The sequence below is a fragment of the Heloderma suspectum genome, chromosome 5, assembly GCF_057233095.1.
Source record: "Heloderma suspectum isolate Gila_16-S chromosome 5, 16-S_ref, whole genome shotgun sequence".
NCBI classification, from domain to species: Eukaryota; Metazoa; Chordata; class Lepidosauria; order Squamata; family Helodermatidae; genus Heloderma; species Heloderma suspectum.
In genome coordinates, this window is record NC_139462.1 from 139,081,873 (window position 1) to 139,104,850 (window position 22,978).

Sequence of the window (22,978 nt, forward strand, 5' to 3'; positions counted from 1 at the left end):
CGGCCCCCATAGGGAGCCGCCATTCACGTTCCTTATTTGGTTCCTGTAGTCTATGTAAATCTTTACGTAGACTACGGCGAAAATAAGGGCAACGCAAATAGCGTTGCCCTTATTTTCGCTGTAGTCTACGTAATCTTTACATAGACTACAGCGACCAAATAAGGAACGGGAATGGCGGCTCCCTATGAGGGCCGCCATTATCCGTAAGCGCTTTTTTTTTATTTTTTAAGTCACCCGTGATAGGCTACGTGACGATTTATGTAGCCTATCACGGCTGACTTTGCAAATCTAGCCGTGATAGGCTACGTTAATCGTCACGTAGCCTATCACGGGGGCGTTTTTTTTTTTTTTTTTTAGTTTTACTGGAACGGCGGCGGCGGCAGCCGGTCGAAAGATCGGCTGCCGCCCCCGCCCCTGATGAAGACCCGACGAACCGCCGCCGGGAGGGACATTCGGGAAAGGTAAGTCCTGTCCCGGGGGGGGTGTGGGGGGCGGCAGAGAATTTCTCCCCGAAACTTGTTCGGGGGGCCGAACACGTTGGCACTCGGCCCCCCGAAGTTTCGGGGAGAAATTCTCCGCCAACCCTAATTGGAACATGATAGATGATTACATCATTTGGAAAATGACAGGCTGGATCCAGAGACCCACTGAAATCAACTGGAACGTAAGTTAGTCTTGACTGACTTTCGTCCCATTGATTTCAGTGGGTCTCCTCCAAGTATGACTAGATCTGGATACAACTCAACAGGCAGTATCCAATTGTGTCATTCCACTAGTGCAAATGACGTTGTGCTAGCAGAAGCTAGGTTCCAAACTACACACAAGAGGAGTATCCAACTAAAATTATGTTTGTGCGAGTGCAGTTGTGTAACTAAAAATGTGTTTGTGCGACTGCAGTTGTGTAAACAGGTGCACATCCTGTTGTGCAAGCAGTTGTGTATTATGCTTGAGCCACCCACTGTGCAATTGGTTGTGTATTATACTCATGCCCTCTGTTGTGCAAACAGTTGCACAAGCATAATGCACAATCGCTGGTGCAACATAAATGTTCAGTGGAGCTCTGCTTGTGCTATTTGAGTTTGGGGAATGACACTGTTGTATACTGCCCAATGAATCTACATTTGACCTTTTCTACCTTTGTTTTCCACGAGTACAATCTGATTATGAAATTATGTCCAATTTACAGTGCGGTGCATGAGAGAACAATTGAGTGCCTTTATTTTGTAAATGGAAGACTAAAGGGACTACTTAATTAATTTTATAAATCAAAATATTGTTTAAGGAAATGACGCAGATAGAGTAGATCATTTCAGTGGGTAATATTTCGAGTTGATCATTTGTGGGATGCTGAACTGCCGTATTTCATAGCTGATGCAATCTCCTAGAAGTGCCCATTTGTGCATTGCACTGTATACCCCAACTAAATGGAAGCCCAGTTTGTGACATATACTATAAAATTTAATGCTATTTAAGAATACATCAACATAACCTTAAATGTTCTTTTGACTTCCAGTTTGAGGCACAGCAAACTTCAATATTGCAACCAACATTGTCATTTTTAACCAGCCTTCCACAGTAAGCGCCATAGTTCCTTCTGTTAGTATTCTATTACCCATAGCTTCAATGACACATGGTTTGCACGTAGGGGACTTGAGGCAGGGGAAGGAATTTTTTTAATTTAATTGTTGCTCTTGTTCACAGATGGGGAGAAATAAATGTATTTGTTTTTCCAGGATAGCACCTATACAAAAAAAAGTAAACAGTAATTTAATAAACATTGGAGTGTCTGTCCCCTTTTAAGACATTGTTCAACAATAAATACTCTAATTTAGCATTTGGATCCTTCTTAGAAAAGCTACTGGCACACGTAGCTCTCACTGAAAAGCCTCTATACTTGAGGGGAAAAGCTTGCTACTACAGCCAAAAGAGCAAGACAGAGAACTAGACATATAGGGATGTTTGCAATTTGCTACCAGTATGGACGAGGTGTGGCGAGAGAGCCCTTGGATGTGGTTTCTTGCTTCAAAATGCTTTGCTGCTTCCTTTTCACTGCCATAAAGCATGAGGAATGTAAAGAAGTGATGCATCACTGCAAGAGTCTCAGTAGATGTCAAAACTGGTTCTGATCCCGAGATTGCCAGCATCGTTTTTCAGGCATTTAGAGGAATAGACAAAGAGGCGAGGCTCAGTTAGCTCAACCTCGCAGGTACACCTTGGTGCATTCCAACTTCAAGCTTACTTGCTTCCTTGCACTTTCTGATCATATGTGCCAGCATGCTTATACCCGGAGACATAGCCAGATGTGTCAACTAGATCTTCACGCCCGGCTTTGCCTTTGCCCTTCCCAGTTGGATCAAATCTCTCTTTGTGGGAACCAGTGAAACGTGTTGTGTCTGTAAGCCGTGAGACAGTTGGAGATGAAATGGCTTTCTATTAACAAAAATGGCGAGGGGAGGAAGAGAAGGGGAAGGAAGTGAACATTAATATTGCAAATAACATTCAAATACATTAACACGATGGTTCTAAAATGTCATGATACCAAGAATTTCTATTCTGGTTTGTTTGTTCTTTGCAGGCCACCAAAAAGGGCTGATTCATAAGTTTTGGGCACCATAAGCAAGGAGGGATAGGTCCCATCTCCATGTTTTTTTTAAATTATAGATATACCCCAAAGGACTACACTATCTAAAAATAAACACAAGGAGTTGGATCCAGACTTAGTCATGCTTAAAGTAGACTCACTGAAACCAGTGGGGCTTAGTTTAGTCATAATTAACTTGCCCCATTAATTTCAATGGGTCTGCTCTAAAGATGACTAAGTCTGGATCCAGCCCAAGGAAAAACAATAAAAGAGGAAGGGGGGGAGAGGAGTAAACAAAGAGAACATATGATTATTTCAGTTACATTTACTTAGGATTAATTACAGTAGGGTATTCAGGCTATTATTTATTATTTACTACATTTTTATCCCGCTTTTCAAACAATGATTATCTCCCAAAACGACCCACATCAATAAAAAAAAGAGAGACCAGCCCGACCATCAGGCTTACAAAATAGGGTATTGAGACTAGAGGGTTACCCCAAAGGCTTCAAGTGAACAGAGTTTGCCTCCCCCCACCATGTCCTATATCATTGTAGAGGATTCTGGGGCACACACTCTTTTCCCAGGGGATGCTAGCCATGCCTAATGTGAGTGCTTGGACATGCACTCTGCTTTCACCTTGATGGATAGACAATCGTCCTTCCCCTAGGCAGCCGCCTAGCCTTCCTGTGTGGTAAAGCCAGCCTTGCCGCAGTGTTTGTGTACTTTATGGCCACTATGTTAGAGGCCACTTCAGAAGTTTTCACACTAAAACTCACTGCAGCTGTCCTTTGTGGTGGCAAGCCAACAACGCTATATGTCATGCACATATGGGAGATAAATGTGCACACAATCCGAGATTTGTTTCCACTGCAGCTTTCGCTGCTGAAGATCAGTGCCACTTCCAGGTTTTTGAGGGCACCTGGGCAAGGGCCCCGTCCCTCAGTGAGTCTGTCTTCTCACCACTATTGCCACCAGCTGCTATTGTTCCTCGTCCTATGCACTCGTCTGCTTGACAGGCAGGGAGCCAGTGAATAAGTAGGCAGTGGCATCTCCTGCTCCTCCTTCCTGCCACCACCAGGTGAACCAGCAAGTTACAGTGGTGAAGAGGAGGATCAACTCTGAGGGGCTCTTGTCAGTGGGCCCTTGATGGGATGTGTGTCCTCGACAGGTGTCCAACCATATTTATTCTTGACGCCAGCCCTGCTGAAGAAGTAAGCCATTATTCTGATTTAAAATTTGAACTGAATAAGTAAGTTGTTTCTTCAGGAATGTTTGGCTCTTTAGCATTTTCCTCTCTTAGGTTCACTTTGATCCTGAGGACAAACTGAAAGTACACAAGGAAGCCTTTTCGGTCAACTCTGTTCTGTTTCACTTCGTCTGTTTGAGTTTGTGTAACTTAAAACTCTTCTGAAGTCTAAACTACGTTTTATAACCCAGTGTCCACAGTCCCTTTTCAAAATGCCCTGCTTCAGTGTTGTAAGCAACAGAGTATTCAGCCTATGCCTTTACTTCTATTTTCAGTTCTGCTCTGGATGATCAAGAATGAGTAATTTTAATATTCACTTCTAGAACATTAACATCGACTTGGTCCAGTGCCCAGAGACGCTCTTAAAATGGCAGGATTTCAGAACACAGTCAGTGGTTAGCCCTCCCATCTACACACAGTGCCAGTCCAACCTGGGATTACGTATCACGCGGCTTTGCCAATTCCAGAAGAACGGTAAGAGATGTTTAACAAGATTGGGGTTTCCCTCCAAACTGTTGCTAGCTTTGTAATTACTTGGTGTTCCCAGTCTACCAGAAGATGGGAAGGAACATCACCACACCCTTCTCCAAAGCTGACTACAAGCCTTTCTGGCCACCCTTTAGAACAAATGATCCCACAGGACAGGATGACTGAACATTCTGCCTCCAGAGCCAGGAACTTCAAAAGAAAAAAAAGGGGGGGGACGTGAGCTAGGCAAATCCATGGCTCTATTGGATGTGCTCAAAGATAACTATCCCAATGGGGTAAGAGTTTCCATTCCTTCTATTCCACTTGTTGCAGGTGTTGTGAAATTTATCGTCTGGATGGGAAGACTTCAAGTGCCAGCTGTTCTGGACTTGATTTATATACCCCATGCTTTGCATATATATAGACCAAGGCATGAAAGAAACAGCAAAGGTCGCCGATACGCAGTAGAGTCAGTCTCTGGAAGCCACAGAGTCAGTTCCTTGCCGTTTCATATATTCTGTACTCTACCCCAGGGGTGCAAAACCCCAGATGACCACACACCCTTCTGCTGGACCCACTCCCTTTCCCCTAATCATAGAGCGTTTGGTGGTTTCCTGGCTTTTGTGCAGTTTTTCCCATTCTAAAACATTGAAATTCTTTTCCTAAGGCTTAGTTACTAGCAGCAAGAGCTTTAAGCTAAAATATGCTGGCATTTTGGCTGTGATCTTTGCCTTTGGCCCCGCCCCTTTTGCCTTTGGCCCCGCCCCTTTTGCCTTTGGCCCCGCCCACCTCTGGAATGCAGCCTCAGGAGCTTCTCAACGTGGAATTTGGCCCTCGGGTTGAAAGAGGTTCCACGTTCCACTGTTCTACTCTTTCCTAGCTCAACTATTTGGAAATTGGACCACCCTCAGCTTTGACATAACTGACAGGATGAACACACATATAAGTCACAAAGCCTAGAGCAAGCTGGAAAAAGATGCAAGAATGGAAGAGGAATACAAGGCGATTTTGCTTTTGCTAAAGGTGGCCAGAAGCTGGCTTCATCAGCTTCCTCTTTAATCCTTGCATCATTCACTTCTCTATCCATGCTGGAAGTGGTGGGATGTGTGGAAATTTCTGTCAGTACATTTGAGGGAGCCACATAATGCTATGTTGCAGGTCAAAGGCTTCCTGAAGGCGGTAAACAGACAAATCCTTTTTCTGAAATATCCAGTTGCTCACATATATGTGGCATATTATGAATAAATCAAGTTGGATGACCAGAAAACCCAAATTCTGTGATGAGAATTATGCAATTCAGAAAAGTCAGATTTTGCTTATTTTGCAAACTTTAACAGAAAGATGCAAGTTTCTTGCAGAAATGTCTTTGTTTTGTTCTTTTTAAAAAATTGTTTATTAACAATATTTATATATCACCCGATAACCATGGTTCTCTGGGTGGTTTACAAGCAAAACATAATTTTCAAAAGTAGAAAAATACATTAAGAATAAACCCAGCAACAGCATAAAACCAAAATAAAACCAACAACAGGAGATTACACTACTGCAAATAATTTTAAAAAGCAAAAAAAGATATTAAGATAGAAAAGCCTAAAAAAGTAAAAGACGTCAGAATGCTGAAGCATCACAGCAGGTGTGTGGAACCAAAAGCCCATGGACCAAATCCAGTCTGCCTGGGATCCCAGTTTGGCCTTCCATTGTTTCCTAGATGGCTACGCCCCCCACCCCTTTCTCCCAACCACTGATTGTTTGGTGATTTCCTGGCTTGCAGAGCTTTTCCCCCCATACTAAAAGGTTGAAATGCCGCTCCTAAAACTTACTGCTAGTAGGAGCTTTAAGCTAAAATAGGCTGGTATCTTTGGCTCTGCCTCTTTCGCCTTCAGCCCCGCCCACCACTGGAACGTAGCCCCCCGAAACCATCTCTGAAACTGAATTCAGCCCTTGGGTTGACAGACGGTCCACAACCCTACATTAGAGGGAGGCGCAGAGGAACAGCGGGCATCACTGAATTTGTAACCTTTGCCATGATTTTGCCATAATGTTACCCCTCTTAATTTTCTTGCTTAGCAAAAACTGCCCTCCCACAGGATAATAAAGTGGGACTAGCTAAGCATCTGCCTGGGTTGATCAAAATGCCAGGACTCCTACCATGACCACATTCTGTTCTAAGTGAGGCCTTGGGAAGGAGGGCAAGATTTACTATGTCAGGGTACCATACCATACCGTAACTCCAGATATGACTGGCGCTTTCCCTTCAATTAGCTTGTGCATTTCTTGCACAGCTTCTTCGTTGCTCTTATCTTTGAACCGTTTCTTGGAGAGTTCCTGAAGTGCTTCCTTAAACAGTTCAAAAGTAATTGTCCTGGATTTTCCCCTGGACCATAAAAACAAACAAAAAGAAGCCAGAAGTTACAAAAGGATCCCTGCGTTTGAATATGAACAATATTTGCCATGTGCTCCATTAAAGCCTCTAGTTTCCTTGTAATTTCCTTCAAAGAAACTCTGGGAGGACATCTACACTACAGACTTTATAATGGCTGCATTATCACCCTTCCTGATATAAAAATCCTTCTTGATTTCCCCGCCACCCCCACCCCGCCGGCAATTGCAGTTCAAGACTCAGGTTGGCAGCCAGAAGGTAAAATAATCCTCTGGAATTTGCCCATGAACTCATTAAGTATCATTCCCATTCTTGAGACAATGCCAAGAGAGCTGTGAGTAGCAGTTAGATCATGACTTTGGTCCTAGAACAATGATTTTAACAGAGGGGAGTGATCACTTAACTCTGTTGCTGCACCTCCGTAACCTCCAACTTTATTTATTTATTTATTTATTTCTATACTGCCCAATAGCCAAAGCTCTCTGGGCAGTTCACATTTCACAGAGAAAAAGAGGTCCATCCTTGGAACACCAAGGATCAGTGCATGAGCTGGCCCTCACCTGCTGCAAGCTCTACTGAATTATCCACCCTCAGCCTGTCCTGTCCTGACTACTGAAGCAGACGCTTGCTCCTTGGGAGGAAAGCTATGGCAAACCTAGACAGCATAGTAAGAAGCAGAGACATCACCTTGCCGACAAAGGCCCGTCTAATCAAAGCTATGGTTTTCCCAGTAGTAACGTGACAGCTGGACTATAAGGAAGGCTGAGTGCCGAAGAACTGATGCTTTCGAACTGTGGTGCTGGAGAAGACTCTTACGAGTCCCCTGGACTGCAAGGAGGTCAAATCAGTCCATCCTAAAGGAAATCAACCCTGACTGCTCATTGGAAGGACAGATACTGAAGCTGAAGCTCAAATATTTTGGCCACCTAATGCGAAGAGAAAACTCCCTGGAAAAGACCCTGATGCTGGGAAAGATTGAAGGCAAAAGGAGGAGGGGATGGCAGAGGATGAGATGGCTAGATAGCATCACCGATGCAATGAATATGAACTTGAGCACGCTCCGGGAGAGAGTGGAGGACAGGATGGCCTGGCGTGCTATGGTCCATGGGGTCACAAACAGTTGGACACGACTTAACGACTGAACAATAACAACAACTCTTTCCATAGTCCTGCTGGTCATTTTCCTTACTGCTCTTGGAGGTGGTATGCAAAAACATGCATATCACACAAATAACCATTTCTTTTGTGGAAAAAAATGTTTACTCAGAAGAAAATACCACTGAATTCAATGAGGCTTACTCCCAAGTTAAGAGTGCATAGAAGGTTGCAGCCAAAGAATGTTTACTCAACTGCTGCTTACAATGCATCTGCCTCTAACTCCCGCCCAAAGATTATTTATGTTGTAGGGGCTTCAGGGGAGAGGCCTGAAACTTTAAAAACACCTACAGCAGTTGACATATGTGGTCTCCCCAACCCTTCCCCTGCCTCCTTTTAGAAATGTTTTTGCACCTTTAGGTACCAAAATCTGCATTATGACACATTCAAGGCTAGCTCTCCCACTTCAACACCCAATCTGGCATGACGCATCCCTTTACAATGATACATCACCTAGAGCAGTGGATCTTTAGATGTTTTGGCCTACAACTCCCATCAACCCTAGCCAGGATAGCCAGTTATGAAGTATCATAGGAAATGTAGGCCGAAACTTCAGGAGGGCCACAGGTTGCCCACCCCTGATTTAGAGGAATGCATGATCCTCCCAGGCTATTGATTTGTCAGTCTCTCCCCCGCCCCCCATAGAAATACTTTTGCTTGGAAAATCTTCCTTTGTCTTCAAGTGGCTGGCAAAGAGCCAAGACAAAACTCTTCCAGTCGCAGGGGGATTCCCCCCCCCCACTCTGAAAACTGCTTTGGTGAGTTATTCCTGAGGATTCAGGTTCAAGATAGTAAAGTCTTAGCTAATTATAGGTTTCGTTTTATTTTAAAAGCAACTGACCATTTCTGAATTTTTCTCGGCTTGGTTCTTAAAAAATATACTCATTTGGAAACTGGAGATGATTTAGTTCTTTTGCCTTGCCAGAAGTTGATCTTATCCATGCACTGGACTGCTTAGCAAACATGCAAATCTGATTTTTACAGAAAGAAGCTCTTGAGAAGTGGTCTGTCCTTCTCCATGAATGAATAAACTTGTATTCTCACATGTGAAGGCTAAAAGTAATGATTAAACATTTGAGCAGTGGTGGCTTTACCTTTGGAATACAGACAAAGGGTGTCTCGCACCCTGTCGTACCTTGTGGTGGGGGAGGTGCAGACAAATCATTTGTTACACATGTGCAAACCCAACTTTTTAGAAAAGCATTACCAAAATCTTCCTACAAGGTAAAACTGGGATTGTGATTCACCAAGGACAAGTACTAGAAACTTGTATTGTACCTGGTAGAACAAGCTCTCGGCACAAAGGACCACATAAGAATTGCCTGACTTCTTTTAAAGCCACTTTATAGAAGCTGATTTAATAAGCAAGTGGTGGTCTCCAGTCTTGAGCTGGAGATATGACATCTCGTTTGAAGAGACATGTAGTGAATCATCAGAAAATGCAAGTGTACTCTAAACGCTTAGGTTTGTCTAAATATTTTTGTACTTTCTGTAACCTGTAATGACTCTCTTGCACTCTAGTTTTTTCTCTGTCTTTGTGCCTTTTTTTTTTTTTTTACTATTTCTTTAAAAATGTTAAGAGAGAGAAATGGAAAAAAAATTCCACTGTACTTAAATTGATAAGTAAATGGAACATTCCTCATTTCTAGGGTGACTAGATGTAACAAAGGATAAGGCTCATGAAACTCTAAAAACCTTTCCATTTTTTTAAAAATAGATTTTTTTTTCCTCCCACCCCACCCCCCAGCAAGTTAGCCATAAGCCAGCTACAAGAATCACACAATATCCTGTCCCTTCATACTGGATGAATTTCTCCAGGGGAACAGGCATACTCATGTGGGGTTGTTTTTAATGGGGGGGTTGCACATGCATACACACTCCAGAGATAGAGAGGGGCCTATCTTTAAACACAACTTTAAAAATAACATTTTTTAAAAGCTCAGCTCCCACTTGAGCAGTACTACATGGGAGCATTCAGCTTCTAAAGCTGTTTTAAAAAATTACAAGATGAAAACAAAGTTTCTCAAACTTCCTACTCTCAGGGCCCCCCGTCTGCACTGACTTATCTACCAAGGAAGCTCTGCCTGCCTGCAAGAGAATCCCCATATAAGCTTCCCAGAAAACTCTGTTCAAGGGTGGGATCTACTTAAAATAAATATAAAGATTTGGGGGCACATTCTAGGGTACCTTTTACAGTTCACGCAAAGTGCTGGTCAGTCCCGAAGCACAGGCTACTCCACTGTGACTGTACGTTATGAAGTCAGAATCAGCTCCTGGTGAGTAGCCACAGGTATAGACAAAACATACTTGAGTGGTGGATTAGGAATAAACTTTTACGGGAGGTATAACAAGCTTACACCTTAAACTAGAGTGGCTGGGATCAGCCCCATGGTCAGCATCACTTACAGGAGGGAGAAGGAGGGAGTAGAATGGTAGAGGGAGGAGACAAGGAAAAGGTAGAACAACCTCCCAGCAATCCCCTCCCATCTCACTCAGGTACATATAAACCCTTCGAGTTCAGGTTAAATGACTCATGGCCCTAGTCCTGCCAACACGTTACAGGGGAAGGTTAGTAATGCCTTCTTGCAGTGTTTCCCAACCTGGTGCCTGCAAAATGTGTTGGACTACAACTCCCATCAGCCCCAGCCAGCATGACCAAGGTTCGGGGTTGCTGGGAATTGTACTCCAACACCTCTGAAGGGAACCAGGTTGGGGAAAGCTGGCATGCTGTCTAACCCTTGCCATGAAAATCTTCAGAGGCCATAGGAGGAGGAGAAATGGGAAATGGGAGAGTAGTTGGCACTGCAGTGGGCAAAAACCAGTTCACGGACAGAGCCTAAACCTCATCCATGTTCCCATACCTCCTCATTTATTGTGGGAATGATTCAGCCAAAGATAAGCACTTCAAACGAAGTCCTTGTCTTAGAGGAAAATAAAGCTAAGCACATACTTAGCATTCCCACTGAAATCTACAGGATTTAGCAATGTTTAAACCTGGCTCTATAAAACTACTTAGCAGCAAGAAAGTAAATACACGATTCACTCATTTCTTTTTCATTGCTATTTAGACACAATACACGGTTTTTAGGGTGAAGACAAAGGGCTTCTTCACACTGAGCTTTTATCCTGCTATTGAGATTGCTCACTCACAGAAGCTTGAAGGTCCTTTTCATGATGTCATCGACCTCCAGGGCACATCCAGAGTTATTTCCCAGTTATTCCACGTTAAAAAGAGCCAGAGAAAATGAGGTATCAAAAAATCTCGGATTGTTGCACTATTAAAACAGCCACTAGATGGCACCCTTTCATTGAGTTCTATGGAACCTTGAAAATTAAAAACTTCCCCTCTCAGCAATCAGTCACCATCTGGGAGCCTGCTGTAAACGTGGAAAGGATCCACAACGGTAGGACTGTGGATTTTTGCTTTAATGTAAAGGCAGCCAAAGCACGTCAAGAGAAATCATAGTGAACTATTATCCACAATGTAATTCCAGCATATTCTGATTAAAAAATGTACGAGACACAAACATACCACAAAATAAACACAGATTTGGGCATCAATCTTGCCTCTTGTCCCCATGTTCCAGGCATGCTGCCCACATTTTTTGTTTCTTTGTTTATAATGATGCACATACACCTACATGCACATCCTTTGCCTTATTAAAAAAGAATTTGCAAAACTGCTCAGAGGATGGAGGAAGAGGTGTCTTTGTGACATTATAGGTGTTAGCCAATTGGTGCTGTTTATCGCCAGTTTTGCTGTAAACCTGCAATTGATTTGTTTCCCCCCCCCCTTCACCTTGAAGCAGAAAGTATGTTTGGATAAATACAATTGAGTGGTTTCCATATGGCCCCCACAGTCCTACAAATGTTATATCAGTCTTCACTAGGGTGGCCAGATGTCCTACTTTAGAGTTGGCGCAGACAGTCCTCTATTTGAAGGTGTCTTCTAATGATGGGCTGTCCAGTCCAAGTCTGGTGTAAAGTCAACGAACCAGAAAGAGGGGTGAGAACAGGGGGGTCTTGAAGTTGCTCATGAACAGTTAGCACCCGGACAGCAGACTGAGCAGGCGCACAGACCACCTGGTCTGTCTTCTCCACTATGGTGAAATATATTGTACTCCTATTTAAATTACAGTTATTATTTCTAAATTTGCATCTGTACATGTAAATCCGCATATGCAAATGTTACGCAAATTGGTGTCCTCTTTTTTGGTGATGCATTTTCTCTTTTTTGGTGATAGATAAGTGGATACCCTAGTCCACCTTTCATAGGAAGATTCTGTGCAGTGGACCTCTGACATGGTCATAAAAAGGTAAAGGTAAAAGGTAAAGGTGTCCCCAGTCGTGGGGACTCTAGGGTGCGGTGCTCATCCCCGTTTCTAAGCCGAAGAGCCAGCACTGTCCGAAGACGCTTCCGTGGTCATGTGGCCGGCATGACTGTACACCAAGGTGCACGGAACGCTGTTACCTTTCCCGCCGAGGCGGTACCTATTTATCTACTTGCAATTTCTTGCTTTCGAACTGCTAGGTTGGCAGAAGCTGGGACTGAAGACGGGAGCTCACTCCATCACGCAGCACTCGGGTCTCGAACTGCTGTCCTGCCAACCTTCCAGTCTGCAGTTCAGCGTCTTAACCATGGTCATAGAAATTCATAAACTGCTTCTGAGTCTACAATGGCATTGGCACTCTATACTGTGGCACTAAAGCCTATCCAACTCTCATAAAGGATGCGTCATCTGAAGGTGAACTGAGGACAGGCAAAAGCTGTATTTTCTATTCTAGTTCTTTAGTTTCAGGGCTCTGAAAGAGGCAGGATTTGCTCAAAGCTCATGCTTATCCATCAATAAATTGCTGAGAACCGTCCAGAGAGCTTCGGCTATTGAGTGGTATAGAACCTTAATTTAATTAATTAATTAATTAATTGTACCCATATTGGGTACAGTCATAAGCCAGCTAGGCAGTGACTGCCTGACCGAATTAGCTGACTAAGAGAAATCATAACAGACACCGATCAATGATCTTCACCAAATACTCACCTCAACCCTTCATATGTCTCTAATTTAGGATAATTTATTTTCTTTAAACAGGGTTGAATGCTATTGTCCTCATAAACAGTACCTGGGTTTATTTATGGCTATAAAACTAGTTTGAAGGACCTAAATTGTAAGTGGGTTCTCAGTCAAGGGAAGATCCTAATTCCAATCCATTTGTGCATCCAATCCAGATTAAATATTGGATATAACCTCGGTTAAAACTGGGAAGGCAGAGTTTTGTGGGAGATCCTCTGGGGGCTCTTTGGGAAGCGGAAGTAAGATGAATGAGGACATAGCAACAGGGGCACAGATGTGTTGGGTAGGCAGGTTAAGAAAATACACTCAGATTAAAAACAAAAGCAAAGCTTGATGTTACATCTGAACAGTCTGATGTGACTAGAGCTCTACAAAGGCCGCTGGAGATCAGTGATGCATGTACATGGCCTGGTGTGCATGCTTTAATATTATCTCTCTTCAAGCTAAAAAGTGAGCTCTTTGTGTAAGCTTTGGTTTATGAATGTGACAGAGAAATAATTTTCTATCTGCCTGATTCGTAGAAAAACGAAGGGAAGAAAAAGAAAATCATGACGTTTTCATCAAAGTATTTGTGTCTCCTAGTGGCCTTTCTTTTCTTTTTTTAACTTAAGATAGATCTCCGGTTTCAGAAACATACCTAGCCATTTCAGAATGCAGGTGGGAGATCGCGTTTTTGAATAGTATTACACATTCAAAAATCCTTGCCTAGGAATGTTAGTGAGAAGGGTTCCAGTCTAGAAATTCCCTGAAATGCTAGATTTCCATGTGCAGAATGTGTGTGTTTTAAAAACGAGCAAGAGCATTCAAATATATGATCCCTTGCCTGCTTTCTGAAATCTCAAAAATGCTGTGCAAGGGGATTTTTAAAAATGTATAGATCAGCTCTTAGAAGGTAACAAGAGAAACAGGCTGAAATGCAACATGCGTACACTTAGGAGTAAGCAGTTTCAGAAATGCAGTATGGGAGTAGGGGTGGAGGAGAAGAGTTCAGTTACTAAAACAGTGTCACATTCTCCCCAGGGCACTTCCTTAAAAGAACACTTAACTGAAATTGCCTGGGAAAACTTCCTTAATATCTGGATTATTAGGAATCGATAGAAACAGATATGCAGCATGGGGATATGCAGTAGCAACTGGTGTCTACTGAGGCTAGTAGGGTGGAGGGGAGGGGAGCTACTGGTAGGTGCATCCAGGGATCACAGTAGGCAAGGCCACCTCGATTTTGTTTTTTTCCTCTCCTTGCAAAGACCCTAAGGACACTTAAGCAATACACTACAATCAGTTAGCATCAAACTAAATGGAAGAATAGTGTCTTAGTTTGGTTCAGAAGGACCGTGTGCCATCACGCTTGGCTCTATGCTGCGAGAAAAAGGTGTATGGCCCCCAACACTCCTCATACAGAGCTTCGGCTACTGGGCAGTATAGAAATGTAATAAATAAGTAAAAATACAGCCAGAACACACAAACTTATTCCTTTGTGCTCACATTTGTCTATTCCACAGCAGCAACCCATTGCACAGAAAGAGCAACCTGAGACATACAAAAGTGAACTTTAAGATCATGAGTACAAAGCAAAAGGTTGGAGGTGGGGTGGGGGGCTCTCTGACCCACAGAACAACACAAAAACAGTCCTTGGAACCCACCTTGTCTGTTCCAGTACAGAAATGTAATAAATAAATAAAAATACAGCTAGAACACACAAGCTGTATGTGCTTGTGCCCACATTTGTCTGTTCCACAGCAACAACCCATTGCACAGAAAGGGCAAACTAAGACATGCAATGTTAAGATCATTAGTGCAATGGTTGGGTGGTGGTGCTGTGCAACACCATAAAAGCACTCCTGAGCCCACATTTTTCTGCTCCTCTAGCAAACCATTGCACAGAAAAGGCGAATTGTGCAAGAAATGTTATGATTATGAGTGCAAAGCAGATTGAAAAATAAGGAGTAGTGAAGAAAAAAAAAGGGGAATCCCCCAGGCAAGTAGCTGGGGGATTCTCTGAGCCTTTTAATGGATTGACAGGGGCAACAGGAAGATGATACCCTACCTGCACAGAGCAACAAGCTGCCACTGTCTGAGTACATGTCAACTTAAGAGCTCTTTCTTTCCATTTCTTTCTTTTACACAAAATGTTTTTTTAATTAACTACTATTTTAAAAAAAACAGGCTTTAAGATAAAATCTGAAGATTTGGGACTCTTCTCACAGGTTCCTTGCTGTGTAGGGTTAATGGAAGTCTGGGAGAAGAGGAAACCTAGGAGGAGGGAGAACGAAGAGAATCACAGTGGAAGGAAAATCTAATCAAGTTATGAAGATATAAACATAATAATAACATCTGATAGTGGCACTATGTATCAAAACTCACTGACCAGAAAATGAAATCAACAGGAGAATTACTACAAGAGGGAATGTAAAAGGACAAAACCTTTGATGAAAATATAGTACAGACCAAGGGCTAAGAAAGTATCAGTTGAGTTGAACAGCCCATTCTACATTGGCAATGGAAAAGTGACCCTCTTATCTAGTAGTTTGATGGATAAAGTATTGCATGTTCTATTTTTATCACCATCATCTCTCACACATGGGATATCAAAATATAATCCTTACATATTAGAAATATTCAGGAGATGACTCAGTAGAAAAAAAGGTAATTTTAGGGAAAATATAAATATATCCAATACTAATCACACCAGAATATGGAATAGGTTATTTATCACATTCAATACTCCTGTATGATATATTTATAAAATTTAGATCTAACCCATTAGTTGAATAAAGAGAGGCTTCCTACAACAGAGGATGGAGTCACGATGCTACTATGCCCTTAGAGTGTAGGCTTGATTACAGTTAGGTTGTTTACCTCCCACTGAATTCAAAGGGCTCTGAGCAGTCTGTGTAGAGATAAAAGTCTTAAGCTCCCTATAAGTATATATTTTTGCCAGTTGAAAAAGGGGTGGATGGGATAAAATAAGAGTTGAAAATAGAAGCTGCCCCTGTTGTGGTAAACAAAACAGATCATAGCTGGAGCTTAGAAATAGTCACTGCAATCCAACTAAGGAGATCAATAGATACGTGCATATTACTTGCTGGATCACGAACTGCAGGAACTTTAGGAACTGTACATCACAATGCAAATCTGAGTGCAGACGCCATCTATCTGCACTATATTGCTTTTAATAGAATGCTCATGTTATCTTTCTATTATCTTTCTGTCTTTCTATCATCTTTCATGCATCTTTCTAGTTTCTATCCACATTCTGTTGCAACAGTCGCATTAGAAATACCATTTTAAAGTGGAACTAGAATTGATTGGGGTGAGCATCATTATTACAATTGTATTACTGTTATCATGTAGAGCCAGAAGAAATTCATGTTTCTGGAGAAAAAACTCAGAAATAACATCCCTATAATGTAATTAAAATAATTTTGCTGATCATACTGAAAAAGAAAATATGATAAAATAATTTATCTATCATAAATGTATACTATTCATTCAGGGTTTATAATATTCTTCTAGCTTGTCATTTTCTAATCATATTTACAGCTTTTTTACTGCATGTTTAAACAGTGGTAGGAGAAATATTGCTGAGATATAATAGAAAAAGCTCAGTGTTTGGGTGATGTCATATGTCTGGTATACAACAAAATTCTAATAAAAATGACTCCTTGTGGATGTTTACAAAGCATTACATGTTCTGACAGCTTCTTTAAAGTTCTCCCTGATAAAGCACCATAAGATCTAAAACACATCAAGGATTTTATGGAAGGAGAAATACCATTTCCACCCACAACCAAAGCACTGGCAAGGAGAAAAACTGCCCTGTAACACTGTAAGGCCAACTATACTTCACAGCCTGGGAAACAACTAACTCCTGTTAATTCATCAAAACTGCCTGTCTCAGATATTTTCTGGTCCAATAGTGCCAAGGTCAGGCACAAATGCCCTCTGTAAACAGAAGATGCATTAATACCTGCATTCTGTGCCAGGTACTCTGGTCTGGTTGGCACCAAGAGTAATACAGAAAGCTTCTTGTTATGAGAACGTTTTCACACAGGCCACCAAACAGTGCAACTCATGATCTGAAAAGTTTATTCTCTTGTGTCGGGAATGTTTGCTTTAATGGCACCAGCTCAGAGCGCAAGGTTAATCTATCTGGGCAAGAAAACCTATTTGTCCTTTGCTTATCTGCTTCTGTTGCTTGTGCAAGACTCTGCACCTCCACCTGTGTGACATGGGACAGTCTGACAGACACCCTTTGTAACTTATTCTTTGTTGCTGCACAAGATTATTAATTCTAAGCCTGACAGCATGGAAGATTCAGACTTTTACATAGAGAGAGGGGGATGGGACCCTTTCCCAGAGCTTCCTTCAATCTCAGAGAAAACCAGGTTAGCGTGTATGCCAAGTAGTCCAGTACATGAGGAAGACTAACCTCAGCCTAAGCAAAAGAACGTAATCATCTTTGTTTTCCAGTCAAGTATCTTTATGTAAGAACCCAGCAGACTGAGTTTCAGAAAAGGGTGGCAGCTTTTAAAAATAAAATTAAGCCTAGAATTAGTTACTTCAACTTACTTATCAGGAACCCAAATTCTAAGAATAACTCACCAAGGCAGCTTGCTGGGGGAGGGCAGCATGAAAGGGTCTAGTCCTGACTGCTTGCCAGCAGCTCAAAGACAAAGCAAGATTTCACAATCAAAGATGGAGGGCAAGGATTGGCAGAATTACTTACCCCAGCAGAGAGGCTAATTGAAAAGAGGCAAGGCCAGAGCAGAGGGCTGGGTAAGGTGCAGAGGGCAGCCTCTTCTGTGGGTATGCAGGCTAAACAGAACAAGCACAGAATGTGGTAATGGCCAGAATCCAGCTTTCTTATGAAAAGAACGAGAGCACGTTTCTAGCCCTCATTACTGAGAAGATATGCTTGAAAATGTGTAGGCCACACCTACTGAAATCTCATTCGCTAGAAGGCTGGTTGGATAGAGTTTCCAGTGGCTGCAGGTATGGCTTTTGTGGGTATCTTCCTTGATGTTTTTTTAGGTAGTGGGTCCAAACCTTCATTCTGCGTGGCATTTGATGGAAGTTAAAAGAAGATCCCTTTGGTCCTTTTTGTGCTGCTAAATTGATTTAGGCACTGCTTTTAGAAATTAGGGGTTGTTGTTTTTTAAGCTGCCTAATGAAACGGATTATTTTATTGACTCTAGGTTGTGCTGATTATTGTTGGCTTACTGTAAGCCACTTTGAGAGCCTATTGGCCAAATGGCAGGACAGAAACATAAGAAATCAAGGGTCTAAATATCCAGGCACCGCCATCTGCAGTCAAACCTCACCACCTTTCCCAAGTATGTTCAACCATCAGCTGTGATCACCAGAAATGCCTGGCCTCTGGGAGAGCATCTAAGTCCACCTGGTTGCCAGCAAGGGAAGCCAACCATGCCAGACAACAGTCCCAGCTTTGTAGATACAGAAGCTGCCACAGAAACATCAGCTCATCCCAAACAATCCAGAGTTGATGCCAGAAGCATAGCAGTTGTGACCAATTTTAACGCTAAATGAAGACAGTCAGAATGAACAAGTAGTGTGTAGCCAATGAACTTCCCTATGGCTAAGAGGACCAGAACAGCGGCCCTTCATAAATAGGAGGCAGGAGATGAACAAATTGGTTTTACTCCTGGTTGCTCAACTTTGGACCACTGTTTTGTTTTGGCCCATTTAGCTGAAAAGTATTCTAACCCAAAAGGGGGCCAATTATTTTCTGCATTCATAGATTTGAAATCCGCTTTTGACTCAGTTTCGAAAAATAAGCTATGGGGAAAATTAGATGTGCTGGGTATTGATAAAAGACTTCTATATTTGATCCAAAATCTTTATCATCAGATGGAAGTTCAAATCAGATGTAATCCCAGTGGTAGCCTGTCGGAATCAATAGTATCAACTAGGGGTGTAAGACAAGGCTGCGTTTTAGCTCCATTTTTGTTTAGTATTTTCCTGAGCGATTTACCTAATGCTTTGAATACTACAGATTCTCATCCTCCAAAACTGGCTGATACAAAGATCCCCATTTTACTCTATGCAGACGACGCTGTCTTAATATCATGGACCAGGGTTGCCTCCTGTGTCTGCTGGCAGTGTTCACTAGCTACTGTAAAAAATTAACCAGTTGAGAATTAACTATAATAAATCTAAGGTGCTGGTTTTTTCAAGACATGGGAGGACCTTTGGATGGTCTGTGAATGGGAATCGTATCGAACAAATTTCAGGCTATAAATATTTGGGTATATACTTTCATAAAACTCTCAATTGGTCTTTGCAGAGAGATAGGGCTAGAGCAACAGCTAACAATACAGCTGCTGCAATAATAAGGTTCTATTATACCAAAGGGGGTCAATTTGTCCCTGCTGCACTTCAAGTGTTTAAGGGTGTCACTTATGCAATTGACGTATAGCATTGCAATCTGGATCAAAGCTGTTAATTTTTCAATAGAATCTGTGCAGGCAGCTTTCATCCGCTCCATCCTTAGTCTTCCAAAATGTGTAGCAATCCCCGGGCTCTTGTTGGAAACTGGCCTACAATCACCTCAAAAGCTTGGATTAGCGCATTATATTTTTGGATCCGTTTGTACAGTCCTGGATCCTCAGGTTATTTATATGATACGCAATTACCCTTACATCTCGGAGTGGATGAAATTGCTCTGGAATAAGATCAGTTCTCTGGGCTTATGCCCAGAGTCTGTACTAATGATGGAAGCTAAGCAGGCCAGAGCTCTTCCGTCTCAAAAGGGTCAGGGATTATGATCTACAAGCTTTAAATTCTGCAGCGGATAGAACTTGCTCTCCTCTGTTTTTGGGTGCAAATCTGAGTTATGGGCTGGTAGAAGTGAAATATCTCTCAATCCTTAACATTCCCAAATATCGGCGTGCATTTACTTTAGCAAGATTTAATGTCTTACCCTCTGCTCTGTTACAAGGGAGGTTTCAGAAAACTAGCCTTTTAGATCGTATATGCCCATGTGGAAGGAATGAAATCGAATCAGTTATTCATGTTTTACTTTGCTGCTCCTTTTATATAGCGATTAGAGAGAAATTACTGTCTGATCCTAGATCAGATATAAATGTACTTCTCTACTGTTTTAGGACAACAGAGGATAGGGATACAATCGAGGCTTTTGCTAAATTCTTCTTGAATGCTATGAGAATAAGATCTCTTCAGAACCGATTTTACTGTATATTTCCCGAATGTGTTTGTAGACTCTTTGCCACAACCACAGAGTAACTGATTAAGCAGAGCAGATGCGGGGAAAGGGGAGGTCAGACTGTGGAAGCCTGTGGTTTGATGTTGTGTGTGAGGTGCTCCATTATTTTTCCATCATGGACGTATTATGGAGACACGGTTAAAAGCCTCCTTCCAGCCTTATTGAGATTTACAAAGACCATATTCTAGATACACCTTTAGACTTTAACAATGCCACTTGGGAAGGACTTGGGTTGCACTGTTTTTAAATGTAAACTAGGCCCCAAATTAAACAAAATGTGTTGTAAAATCTGAAGCAGCTCATTCAAGTATCATCAAGGTCCAATAGATGTGAATTGTGGAAAATGTGTGTTGTGCTTAGGTTGTCCTTCCACAGTTAACAAGGGGTGGGTGGGTAGGAAGCAGAGCGCTATGTGTTTGAAAGAAATGCCTACAAACTAGGGATGAGGGGAAAATTAGTTTGGTTCATGTTTTCCTGCAAACTTACCTAATTTTGCACCTTTGAACCAAAATGCAAATCAAAACCTGACATCCTTTGGAATTTACACTTCTCACATTTTGCAATAGAGTTTTCCAATCAAAAACTGTGTACAAACATGTGTTTGTACACATGTGTTTGCCTCCACCAAGAAAGGCTAAGCAAGCAAAGCTCTCCAACTAGTAAGGAATGTGTTGTCACCCCAAGCAACAGGGAACTATGGTATAAACAGATCACAGAAACATCCCCCAAAGTAAACAGAAAACGGAGAAAATTCTCAGAACTAAAAAGTATTAAGAGCAGCTGTTTCCAGTATTTTCTGCTGCTTTATCAACTTGTGTATTTTACACACATGGGGGGAACGAAAGAGAAAGATGGCTCTAAGTCAGCCTTTCCCAAGCTAGTGCCCTCTACATGAGTTGAATGCAACTCTTATAATTCCCAGCTAGCATGGTCATTGGCTGGTCTAAGCCAATAGCTTCAAACCATGGATCCCAATGTCATGACCTCCAGGTTTCTGTGGGCAATGCCATCCTAGTATTGAGCTGTTTCCACGCCACAGTTGGAGCTACCACTGCTTATCTTCTACGGAGCTTCAACTGGTGGAACAAGAATGTACAACATGTATGCCCTTTTGCAAAACACAGAGAGCAGAGAGTAATATATAGATGTAACAAGCACCTTTAGAACAGGTACCTTCACTCTAAGGGTACCTTATTTTCTCATTCCCTCTATCCATTTGTGGCACATTCCAACTTACATCATAGATTAATTCATCTGGGGCAGTGACCAGAACTTACATTACATGAACAATCCAGCAGCTGTGACTGCAGTGGGAGGGGCGACTGGAACTTGGCCCATTGCACGTAATTACTATGCTTTGTATCGTGGCTGTGCCAGTAAAACATGGACTGGACGTTGCTTACCAATAGCTCATCTCTGGTACAGAGCACCCTACAAAAGGTTGCCAAAATGCAATACACAGCACACAGAAACCCCAATTCTGTCTGAATGCAGAACACCACACCAGATTACCAACAGATTCCTTCCATCCCCACAGTTCTCATGATATACTTAGATTAAATAAATTATGTGAACTAACATACGGTTTGTTCATACAGGTTGTTTAAGAAGTGGCTCGCCTGTAGAGCTGTGCCATGGCAGTATTAGGTATATGCATCCTACCCAGTCACTCACTCCAACTGGTTGTATGACTTGCCTTAAGTTTAAACTCTCCCTACAGTAGGGGGAAAGCCCTGTAACCATCAGCAGCCATTCCACTTTGCTGCATCAGAGGGAGAGATGAGACTGTGAGGCCCTCTCCATCAGATAGGCTGGAATCAACAGGCATTTGGCTCCCTTCACCCTCCAGAAACGTCTCCTCCAGTGGTCATTTCACCTGATCATTCGGTAACCATTATGCAACATTATGGAAGAGTAGATACTTGCTTATTTTCCTCTTCCCTCCCAGTCCCTTTCCCTTTTTGTGTCAGGTCTATTGGATTGTAACCCATTATTGTACACTACAATGTACCTTGAGTGCATTAGCAGGGAATGGCAGCATGTCAGCCTGGTATTTAAGCACTCACCTGGTAGCCATAGATGAAAAGGAATTAGATGCAGGTGAGTTAGTGGGCTGTTCCTCCTCTGTGCTCAGTACAGAAACCAAGCACCTTCAGAGAAGGCAAGCTACCTCTCTATGCCCAACATAGAAATCCAGCGAGCTGATGCAGAAGGAATGGAGCTCTCCATCCCTCTTCTGCCAGGTCCCAGCAGGCTAGTAAAAAAGGATGCAGGCTAGTAACTTTGCTGTTTGCAAGGCTGTTATGTAAACGTAGTGACCCCCCTCCCCCAAAAGCTAGGAAGGGTTGCTGATACATGTGCTTTTAAATGGGTGTGGTTTTAAATAGGTTTTTAATTAGTAAAAGAACATATGGTTACCAGGAGTGAAATAAAGATAATCCTACTGAATTTTCACTACCCCACAACTATTAAAGTCCCACAATTAAGCTCAGAATTGCTATCAGCCACACAGCTTGTACTGGCTCAGTCACTGAATAAGAAATTGAAATATGACTAACTTCAGTATTCCATGGGACTCTTTTAAAACTGTATGATTCCCCTCTCTTTCAAAATTCAAATGGCTACTGAATTCAAAGACTATAGTTGTGTAAAATTGCTTCTGTTTTTACAAGTGTGTTCCATATCAGCAATACAAACAATACAGATTAAGGGCCGTCTTATAGAATCAACAGAATCAAGTGGTACAACTTTTATTTATCTGTATCACTTCAGACTGCAAGAAGTAGGGTTTGCATATTTAAATGTCTCCAATTCCCTGCACATAGAA

The 22,978-nt window shown here is 42.2% G+C and overlaps 1 protein-coding gene across 4 annotated transcripts in view; it reads right to left on the reverse strand.

Annotated features, from left to right (window-relative positions):
- Positions 1 to 326: 326 nt before the first annotated feature.
- Positions 327 to 22,978, reverse strand: part of TPPP (tubulin polymerization promoting protein) — a 69,074-nt gene continuing 46,422 nt past the window's right edge. For 3 of the 4 annotated variants that reach the window (XM_084857592.1, XM_084857593.1, XM_084857594.1), the window contains exons 3-5: positions 6,522 to 6,672; positions 2,240 to 2,430; positions 327 to 1,741 (exon numbers count right to left, since the gene is read on the reverse strand). In XM_084857592.1, coding sequence (XP_084713718.1) covers positions 1,696 to 1,741; positions 2,240 to 2,430; positions 6,522 to 6,672 — 388 coding nt within the window. In that variant the 3' untranslated portion in view covers positions 327 to 1,695. Of the gene's footprint in view, positions 2,431 to 6,521; positions 6,673 to 22,978 lie in introns of all 4 variants that reach the window. The other variant, XM_084857595.1, reaches the window with a different exon arrangement.